General features: G+C 37.5%; 1 protein-coding gene across 1 annotated transcript in view; it reads left to right on the top strand.

Moving 5' to 3' along the window:
• HECTD2 (HECT domain E3 ubiquitin protein ligase 2) overlaps positions 1 to 9,820 on the top strand; it is a 72,081-nt gene extending 62,261 nt beyond the window's left edge. Inside the window, exons 16-21 of the mRNA XM_046027886.1 lie at positions 516 to 590; positions 1,237 to 1,324; positions 1,410 to 1,516; positions 2,814 to 2,929; positions 4,024 to 4,167; positions 7,411 to 9,820. Of these exons, the coding sequence (XP_045883842.1) occupies positions 516 to 590; positions 1,237 to 1,324; positions 1,410 to 1,516; positions 2,814 to 2,929; positions 4,024 to 4,167; positions 7,411 to 7,531 (651 nt within the window). The 3' untranslated portion in view covers positions 7,532 to 9,820. The remainder of the gene's footprint in view (positions 1 to 515; positions 591 to 1,236; positions 1,325 to 1,409; positions 1,517 to 2,813; positions 2,930 to 4,023; positions 4,168 to 7,410) is intronic.
• Positions 9,821 to 11,340: the final 1,520 nt, after the last annotated feature.

The following is an 11,340-nucleotide window of genomic DNA, read 5'->3' on the forward strand; positions in this document are numbered from 1 at the left end:
TGAGTTATAGGAAAATACTTCTTCCACTGTTCCCAACTTTTGGGGGAGAGAAACGGGCACTGTAACTGAATTGTAGAAACCACTTAACATGTATGAACTGTGTGTTTTTATACTTAAAAGATGAATCCTAAGACAACATATTTTTGAAGAATATACATTGAGAAATACTATGAATTCATAAATAATAATGCTGATAGCAGTAATTATGATGGAGACTATGCTCTTCTCTTGCTGCATCAGAACAGATCCCAGAGTTATGCCTCTCTCTTTTGAACTGGATGTTTTCCTCTTAACATGACTTTTCCCAGTGAGTTTTTCAAGCCTTTCACATGGTAGAAATCATTAACAAACATTTTGTGCCCTGGAAAAATATATCCCAAATATTATCTTTAGTTCAAAATCTGAAAGAGCGTATCTACTCTATTTCACATGTGAGTTCACCATGGTAGATCTGCTCAACTATTTTAGGTAGTAGTATTTGATTAAAAACACAGGTAACGAATATCTTTTTACAGGAGTTGGCCCATGGGTTAAGTGAACTCCTATCCTATGAAGGCAATGTTGAAGAAGATTTCTACTCAACGTTCCAGGTACCTGTTCAGGGCAAATACCTTTCTGTTAACCATGTATTTCATATGCGAAAAATGCCACTTGTTAGTCAACACCCTATCATTAGAACAGATGAACAAGGATTAATCTGTGGTGTGTGATTAACACACACTATCCCTTATCATAAGGGCTCTTAACCTGATAAAGCAGAGACAGTGCAGCAGACCCATGTAGATGACCAGTCAAGGAAAGTGCCTAAAGAAGCTCCCCAGGATGCAGGTACTCTGCTAGGCACCTGGCATATGCCCTTGGCTCAGCTACTTCCTCGGAGCTTTTCAGCTTCTAAAAATAAGCCTCTCCTGTAGCTTCAGCGCAAGAAGTTAGGAGCAGAAACTGGTGGATCAGACCAAAATGGTCTCATTTCCTCTCCCCTAACAGTAATTGGGAGATGGAAGTCAGAGTAATCCACACAGCTCCGAAGTCCTGAGTATTATCTAAATGGCCATACAAGTTGACGAACAGCAGTAAGGTATTCAACTGTGCTCAACAGAGAGGGTTAAGTCCCGGTAGTTTGTAGATCTGGGGTAGGGGGGGGACCTGTTCTTAAATTTATACAAACATGTTCGTTGAAGCCTATTATTATAGTAACCATACCAATAAATATCTTGTGTTGGAATATCCCAACAGGTTTTTCAAGAAGAATTTGGAATCATTAAATCCTACAATTTAAAGCCAGGTGGTGATAAAATTCCAGTTACCAATCAAAATAGGAAAGGTAAGGAGATAGCATTTCTTAATTGAAATGCATGAATGTTTACTATTTACTTTTACTATCTAATGGATGTAAAATTGCCTTCCAGAATATGTGCAGCTTTATATTGACTTTCTTCTCAACAAATCCATCTATAAGCAGTTTGCTGCCTTTTATTATGGATTTCATAGTGTGTGTGCTTCAAATGCCCTGATGGTGAGTTTAAAATTAAATTATGCTTTCGGTTAGATTTTGTAATACTGTAATATTGACAAATAAGTCCTTAAATAGATAAGCTTCTAAAATAGAATTATTTTTTTTACTTTTTGAAGGTAGAGCTAGAAATAAAAATAGTTTTCTCCTTCGGCCTTAATTCTCTAATAGGAGAAAAGACCAGTCAACTCCTTTTTTCTTTCCTTGGGCTCTGTCTTATACTATGTCTTTTGGGGTTTTAAGAATTTTCCTTAAGATTAGATAACGAGATCCCCATAGGCTCAAAGAACAAAGCACAAAGAACAGAGTTATATGTAAGCTGCCCGGCGGAGGCCGCAACTTCTGACTAAGGAATGTATCTGTAACTGCTTCCTGCTACAACTCTGAGTTACCTTTCGCCGGTAGGAAGTAGTTTGTCCTCAGAGTCATGATGCGCTCTGGTTGGTTGGACGTGCCTTGGCCATGTGAAGGTTGGTCAGCTGCCTTTCAGAACACGGCGTCAGATAAAAGTCAGGCAGTCTTCTAATGAAGCCCTGCTCTCTGCACCAGCTCCGCAGGGGGCGCTCTGTCAGGCCACGAGTATCTCCCCCTCAGTTTTAGTATGAGCGTTTGGAAGGTCTTCCATTTGAGATATTACAGGAGAGAACTGGTTTTAAGGTAACCTCTGTCCAGTATTTGTTGTTAAAAGCACTGCTGAAAAGGGAGCACTTTATAGAGCTCTAACTGGGTTTTGTCTGGGACACACTGCTAGTTGTGGGGGTGGAGGAGGGAAAATAAGAATTAAATGGCACAGTGTGGTCTCTACTCTTAAGTTTTAATCTCTTTAGGTGAGAGACAATTTACGTAGGTGGAAAAACCCAGTGAACTACACCAGGCGGACTATAACCAAGTACCCAGACTCTGCAGTGCACCTGGGAGGCATGTGGGATATTGGAAGGAGGCTGAAATAGCTGAGAGTTTCAAGCAGGCTTGAGGGTGGGGGGCAAGGGCGGGGGCAGGGGCAGGGAAGAGTTGTCATTTGAATTCATGCTTAGTCATCTGCTTGTTTTTCTGGCAAACTGCTAATTACTGTTTGCAAAAGGGAGAGCCTAATAGTTTGACAAGATTTATAAACTTTCAGAAGCAAAAATATCTTAACCTCAGTAGAAAACTAAAATGGAGATTTTTTCCTTAATAAAAATGACCTGATTTACTATAAAGGAGTCCTGTGTCTTATAATTCAATTCAGGGAAGACAGTTCCACTTTCATTTATTTAATCATCACTTTTTATTATCATTTTTGGAAAATAATTCTTGGCAGCTACTTCGCCCAGAAGAAGTTGAAATTCTGGTCTGTGGAAGTCCCGAACTGGACATGCACGCTCTGCAGAGAAGTACTCAGTACGATGGCTACGCAAAAACAGACCTAACGATAAGGTCAGCACATCTTGCTACTGAGCCCGAGACTGCCGGAGGGGGAATGAGAGAGAGTGGGGCCTGTTTGTATAAGTTAGCTGAAATATTGTAGTCTTACTCTGTCTTATTTTATCTTTAGAAAGTAACATGAGAATATTAAATATGAGAAAGCACTTGGTAATCCCTTTGGGAGAAAGTGATATAAATAAGTCTCTAAAAAAGTATAAAGATTTTTTTTTAATCCATTTTTAGAAAGAGATGGTGGGAGCTGGGGTGGGGCAGGGACGGAGAGAGGGAGAGAGAGAATCTTAAGCAGGCTCCACACCCAATGCAGAGCCCAACAGGGTCTTGATCTCATGACCCTGAGATCATGACCTGAACTGAAATTAAGAGTTAGATACTTACCCTACTGAGCTGCCCAGGTGCCCCAAGATTTTGCTTTTTTAAAAAATGACTTTGGTTCTAGAATTTCAGTGATGCTCTACTTACAAATAGCATTTCACTAGCACTGTGCTGAAAAAATAAAAATAAAACATAAATTATATAGGAGAAAAATGGCTTTGTACCATCTACTGTTGAACTACTTTTGTAATTCTATAAAGATGTTACCTTTGGAGTGCCCCTAGGTGGCTCAGTTGGTTAAGCATCTGACTCTTCATCTCCGCTCAGGTCCTGATCTCAGGGTTGTGAGCTCAAGCATCGCACTGGGCTCCACGCTGGGCACAGAGCCTACTTTAAAAAATAGGTTACTGACTGTGGAGTCTGAGAAACAAACTGAGGGTTTGGGAAGGGAGGGTTGCGGGGGGTGAGCCTGGTGGTGGGTTTTAAGGAGGGCATGGATTACATGGAGCACTGGGTGTGGTGCATAAGCAATGAATCTTGGAACACTGAAAAAAATGAAATTAAGATGTTTAAAAAAACAGGTTACTTTCATAATAATGTTAGTCAAGAATCTGATTCATATATAGAAGCTTGCCATTCCTTAACTTCACATTAAAGGCTATTACATATGTTTAATGGAGTTTTTTCCTTAGAGCTTACTTTATGTTACTTTATTCCGATCTGCAGAATTTTTGACAAGACATTTTATATAAATTTCCTTTGGTGTTCTCTAGATATTTCTGGGATGTTGTGCTTGGATTTCCTCTTGATCTTCAAAAGAAGTTGCTACATTTTACTACAGGAAGTGACAGAGTACCTGTAGGAGGAATGGCTGACTTGAACTTTAAAATCTCAAAGAATGAAACTTCCACTAACTGGTAAATTTCCAGATTGTAATTTTATTTTTTTAATCTGCAAGCTTTGCTAATAATAATAACAACAACAACAACATATTTGTTTGGAATTAGATTCTTTCGATGAGAAGTCATTTTTGTAGCAAAAATATCTTGGGAGTAAATACAACCTTGAAATGAGAGAGTAGAAAGTATATGTATTAAAGTTCTCTATTCATTTTTGAGACTTACCAATAGTAATAATTCCTTTCTATCAACTTTTTACTTTGCTAAGTCAACTGTTTTGTAGTCTCTTTTAGAATCTATCTGGCTTTTAGTAGTACATTATATAATATTCATTTTTATTTATAGAATCTATCTGGCTTTTAGTAGTACATTATATAATATTCATTTTTATTTAAAGGTGTTTTTTATTAAAAATATTAAGGTGAGCTTTTTGGCTTGAATTACGATTAGTACAAGAAATCCTCTAATAATAGTCCTTCTTTTTTAATCTAGTGCACTTTGCATATGAAAGTAATAATGATGGATTTGTTTTCTAATATTATTGATGGGTTAATGCTGATCTACTTGTTTTCCCAAACATCTTATAATTTTTAAAGCTGATTTGAGTAGACGCTTCTTTTATTAGAATCAGTTTTTTCTCCCACCCAATTCACTCCCTGAGCTTTGTCAGCTCTTCCTTTCATTTTTAGACCTGGACTCGGCCCTTTCCTTTTCCATGGCCACCACCCTGCTGGAGTTGTTTTTTGTCTCCTTCCTAGCTTATTGAAATAGCCTTCTTCCTGGTCTACTTGCTCAGATTCTTCCTTTTTTAATTATTTTATCTATTAAATTCATTTTCCTTAACACTGCTTTGTTCATGGTATTTCCTTGGGCCACAATACTGTTCTCCTTCAGTGGAGGCTCTAGAATCTAGAGCCTGTCCGATAAAGCTCTACAGTCTTCTCCCCAAGATTACATAGCACTTTCCCTTTTTTGTCCCAGGCTTTAGTCAGCAGGCTGTTTTGCTATTCCTTCAACACATTTTGTTTTGAAATGTTTTGTTTCCTTTTTCATACTTTTAAGTGGTTCTCTTAATACATGACATTCAGTTGGGGTCTCTCTACCCAAGAAAGTCCTACCCCTCCTTAAAGACCCATTTTCACATCAACTTCCTCAGTAAAGTAAAAATTCATTGTTCCTTTGATGTACTCCTCAAATATTTTCTAGAAATCATATGTCACTTAGCATCTTGTACCTCTATCTTAGTCATTTAGCCCCTCAAGGCAGAGGTCATGCCTAATACATCTTTATATTTTTCAAATAGCCACACACATATTAGGTGTTCAATTAGTGTTTCTTGAATGAATATTTCAGTCAACATCAACATTATATTAAAATACAAAACAAATATTTATATACATACATATATATATTATATACACACACACACACACACACACACACACACACATACATACATTAAGAAATGTCTAAATAAGATTTATAATTAAAGACCAAAAATGAAAAAAATTCAAGAGAAGCTTTTTTGGGGGGTGCCTGGGTGGCTCAGTCAGTTAAGCTTCTGCCTTCAGCTCAGGTAATGATCCCAGGGTCCTGAGATCGAGCCCGGCATCAGGCTTCCTGCTCAGCGGGGAGCCTGCTTCTTCCTCTACCTCTGCTCCTTCTGCTTGTGTTCTCTCACTTGCACTTTCTCTCTTGAATAGATAATTAAAATCTTTTTAAAAAAGAAGAAGAAGCTTTTTAAAGGTTATAGGCTTATTTACATAACCGAAATTAATTTTTCAGGATTTTGAGTAAGAAAAATATTGTCAATTTAAGAAGAGTAACCTGGGGGATGCCTGAGTGGCTCAGCCAATTAAACACCCAACTCTTGATTTTGGCTCAGGTCTTGATCTCAGTGTCATGAGTTCAACCCCCACATTGGGCTGTGGAGCCTACCTCACCCAACATGGAGCCTACGTTAAATAAGTAAATAAATAAATAGAGTAATGTAAGTAATGTAATTTAATACAAAAGTGATATCACATCTAAACTTTTCCTATTGTTTTTTCAGAGAGTATTTTTGTAAGCACCCATCGTTTAGTCATGAATCTTCCACAACTCTAGGATTTGCAGTAGGACATTCACATGGATGAAATATAGTTGTCCATCAAAGATGTGTACATCACCATTGTAGATCCACTAGATTTTTGTTAAATAAGAATGTTAAATTTTTACATGGTAACAGTATTGATGTGAGGTCTGACTGATCTGGGTTTGATTATCAAAGGTCTACAACTTTACCAGCTCCGTAGTGTCGAACGGATTACTTAACCTGTATGTTCCCATGTTTAGTTTCCCTCATCAGTAAAATGAGGATGACAAAAACTACATTTTAGGTTGCTTTGAGGCTTAAATGAAACACTGCATATAAAAGCACTTCGCACAATGCTGGTTGTTGGTAGACCAAACAATAAATGCAAATTGATTATGACAGTTTTAAGTCTTTTAATCCTACAAACCTCTTTTTTCTTTTGAAAATGTTCTCCTTTTCCCTGGCACATTTCCTGTTTTCTTTTTCACTAACTTCTCTGATGGTCCTTCTGATGCTGTGAAGTTCATAAAGTCTGAAGGAAGGGCCTAGGAAAAGGGTAGCGGTCTAGAGTGAAGATAAACAGTGTCATCAGGGCCAAGACTGGGGCTGGTCCAGAAGAGTTGGAGGAAGAAGGCCACATTTACCTGAGGGTGGCGGCTCTGAAAGCATGGGCGTCAGGCATCCAGGAATGTCCTTTTTTATTATTTTTGGACAGTCAAGACAAATAATAATAACAGTTGTATTATCTATCCACTGTTCTGCTGGCCGTTTTATGCACATAGCTCTTTAAATCTTCTACTAAACAACCTACTTGGATAGTTTACCCTCCCGTGGTAACAAGGATTGAGATGTGGAGTCATGAAGCCACTTGAACAAGATCCCACGGCCAGTAAGTCAGGGACAGCATTCAAATTCAGATCTGCCTCCAACAGTAATGCCTCTAGGATGCAAGGTTCGCACGAGCGCAGGAACATTGACCATCTGGTCTGTAAACCCACCTCTGTGTCTAGAACAACGGTGCCGAAACATAGCAGGAGCTCTGTAAGTATCTGTTCAGTGAAGAATTCATGAGCTACCTCTTGGCAATAGCGAGCTAGATTTGACTTGGCCGTGTTTGACAGTAGCTTAGCACTTAAACTGTGTGTGTTTTGAGACTTAGTATCTCTAAAAAAATTTTTTTTCCCTAGGTTGCCTGTGGCCCACACCTGCTTCAATCAACTTTGCCTTCCCCCCTACAAGAGCAAAAAGGACCTAAAACAGAAATTGATCATTGGAATTTCAAATTCAGAAGGTTTTGGACTCGAGTAACCTAGAAGACTTGAAATATATTTTATATGTAGCATTCACTTCCCTCTTATTGTGCCTTTAACCTTTTCATGTCTCTGTCTCACAACACCTTGACAAAGCTCACCAACTTTAAGATACTGATTTTTTTTAAATCAAATATAAAATATGTTTAGTGGGGGAGGCATGATTTTCTAAAAACACAGAAGTTGCTTGAGTGAGGAAAAGACCAGATGGCAGAGACAGGTGTGGGTCTAGGCCCTCTTTTTTATAGCACTTTATGATTCTCCGTAGGTCGTTCCGCACAGGTGTTCCACTGGGAAAGCAAAGCCCAGTGAGGAATGCGCTGACCACGTAGTGGAGCCCAGCGGGGCCCCATGGCAGACTGTGCTGCTGGCTCACAGTGGCAAAGCACACAGCTCTATTCTCGTTCACGTGAGGCATGTAGCCATATTTTCATATAGAGGTAAACGACAACAGTATAAATGCAGTTTACAGGGGGTTTTTTTTGTTTGTTTTTTGTTTTTGTTTTTGTTTTTGATATACTGGCTTTGGTCCTATAAGATTCTTTTCAACTGTTGCTGAAAAGCATGTAAATAACTACATAATAGCCTGAGAATAATGGGATTTTGATAGTGCCATTTATTGCTAAAAGATTTATTTTTACAAAATAAATTCAGGGTTTTAGATGTGTATACAGCTTTTACAAATCAATAAAGATGAATGTACAAGAGTGTTAACTATTTTCAGACTAATTGGATTCGAGGTTCCGTTCTTTTAAGTAATGTTAGTCTGCATGCACATTGGCAGTAAACTAGTTACTTTGAGTATTCTGTAATATTTGTATAATGATCATTTCTTCTTAAGGGTCAGGACGTTAGAGGGGATATCAGATCTAACTAACTGTTGATAAATTAAGTCAATTACAAGCACAAAAGAAAAGAACTGTTTTTATATATACTTTGATTGATGTACAAGGCTTACTTCTAATATTTTTTGATCACCAGTTGTACTAAAACACGAATTTTGGGGAAAGGCTAGCATAAGATATTTGACAAAAGTGAATGCAATAATAACATCAGTGTCAAAATGATGTAGCCTGGTATCAAAATAAAGTTCAGCATTTTGGCCAAAATGTTTGTATTTCACTGGATTCTGAATGTAGTAAATCCAAAAGTATTCTTTTTGGAGTTTCTCAACAAGTAGCACGTAAAAAGAAACCACATTTTAAGTCAGACTGTAAATGGTTTTATTTATAGCAAATGAAGCAGTTTTATTGGCATGGTACAAATATTTCCGAATCAAGACTTCTCTATTATATTCTGATAGTTTCCTTCAGGAAACTATGGAGGTACATTTGCAATAATAACGAAGCCAGCATTTAGTACCAGCATATGGTTCACAGGCAAATAATACTGTCCCCAGTTTCTTCTTAGTTATGCTGTTTTCTTATTGCTATGCTTCCTACACCCAACCAGCAGAATTCTTTAGGGTGGAGGAATGGATCAGCTCATTCTCCTGTAATGCTAGAGCCAATTCTGAATTCTCGAGGAACAGGAGTTACTGAGCTTACTGTTCTCTTTGCAATGATAGTGACTCTGCTTTTCCACTAGGTATACTATGGAAAGGATTTTTCTTCTTAAAAGTCTTGGAAAAGCCTAAGAGAGTTAAAGGCCTGTTGGTTTTGTTTGCTCTGCTTTTAATCCATATGCAAATAAAACTGCTTCTCTGTTAAACTCTGCTAGAGCTAGAACGTAAGATGTTTAATGTAGGTTACTACTTACTAATAAGCACAAAAGAATCATGTATAAGAAATCAGATTTAAGTGTTTTAAATAAAATGTAAACAGTTTTTATTTGGTAGAGACGGAGAAGTCGTGTTGGCTTGGTCTGCATGTTTAATGATGTGCTTGTATATCGGTAGCTCTGTCACTTGTCAGTAAATACACAAGCAAGCCAAATTTTTAAATGACGAAGTCCATAAGTAACTAGAAAATTATTGTTGTCTGTTGTTATTAAGTTGAAATTTGTAACCATTTATCACTTAATTACAATTTGCCTTTATTTATTTATGTTGTTTTTGGTTTACAGTGTAATAATACCTCATTTTCTTAAAAAAAAAAACCACTACTGTTCTGTTTCCTTAATTTAAATAGCTAGAAAATTCATGTAGTTGCTTTTTTAAATATAATCTGTTAAGGAATTTTTGATTTTTATATCTGCAACAGTAAATTAAAGCATTGTGCTGTATTTATCAGTATTTACAAAATGTCCTGTCCCTTTAAAATCTTTGCTTAATCATATTTTTGTCTGTATGATCAAAAGTTTTTAACAGTCTGTCTTTTTTGTACAAATCTGTATTGTATTAAGTTGTTCATTTCTGAATAAAATTTTTCAAATATTAAAGTTAAACAGTCAGGCTTCAGCTCAATTTTTTAACCTTAGGCAATTAGTTAAAACCATAAGTTTAAAATATTTTATAAAAGCACACTATTCTTATTACACTGTCTCTTACACTACTGCTTAGGAAAATTGCTAATACATAGAGCTTCAAAAGATATGTGTTGATATTGACACCAAATAAAACCAATTTCTTTCACATTATTTTTAGTGTGAAATAATGTCTATCCAATGTTTGGACGGTCACAGACCATTCTGTCAAATGAACGTTATAACGCTATGGAGGCCACCCAGAAAGGAACCAAGTATGACATTTCATTGGCCAACTTCAGATCTTAAGTATTCCTCCCCAAAACCATTAGTTTGGTCTTCTTCCCATAGCCCACATCTCCCATGCTTAAGGAAAAGAGAGAAGAGATTATGAGAATGTAGGGGAGAACGGCATGAGTGATTCATGGAAGAGAGCTGACTGATTCGTGGAGGATAGGCAGCTGCGTGGGAGGAAGGAAGACCAGGGTGGCAAATACACAATCAATTCTCAGTGGCAAATACACAACCAGTTCACCCAGATGGCCACACAGCCTCTGGTCCAGTGTGGTTATGAACCGTACCTTGGTGCCAACTGCCTGGATTTGGGTTTGCTATTCACTAGTTGTGTTTCATTGGGCCAGTAACTTACTCTCCCCCACTCCCCCACCTCAATTACCACGTGAAAATAATTTGTAAATGGAAATAAAAAACCTCCCTATCTTGCAGGTAGGCTTGTAGGAGGATGAAGTGAGTCAATGTGTGTAAAGCAGTCACAGCATGTGGCATATGGTAAACAATATGATGGGATGCAAGAGGGAGCGTGGTGCTAAGGTGACGACTTGTAAAACCACAGCTTCTGCAGCCTTCTGGAGGTCTTTGACTATCAGGCACTGGGGACAACCACAGATAAAAGACCACAAAGTGCTTCTGAGGCATTAAAATTGTGCTAGGAGAATATTTCCTATTCTAGAAGCAGTGCGTTAGAATTTATCCTCATAGGTGTTTCACTAGGCAAGAGTTTCTTTTTTCTTTCTTCTTTTTTTTTTTGCATCAATTTCTCTGTATTTTTTTATTTAAATTCAATTAATAAACATATAGTGTATCATTAGTTTCAGAGGTTGAAGTCAGTGATTCATCAGTCTTATGTGACACTCAGTGCTCATTACATCACATGCCCTCTTTAATGTCCATCATCCAGTTATCCCATCCCCCAACCCCGCCCCCCTTCTGCAACCCTCAGTTTGTTTCCTGTGATTAAGAGTCTCTTACAGTTTGTTTCCCTCTCGGTTTTGTCTTGTTTTATTTTTCCCTCTCTTCCCCTATGGTCCTCTGTTTTGTTTCTTAAATTCCACATGAGTGAGATCATATGATAATTGTCTTTCTGTGACTGACTTATTTTGTTTA

This window comes from Meles meles, chromosome 13 (assembly GCF_922984935.1).
Source record: "Meles meles chromosome 13, mMelMel3.1 paternal haplotype, whole genome shotgun sequence".
Taxonomy (NCBI): domain Eukaryota; kingdom Metazoa; phylum Chordata; class Mammalia; order Carnivora; family Mustelidae; genus Meles; species Meles meles.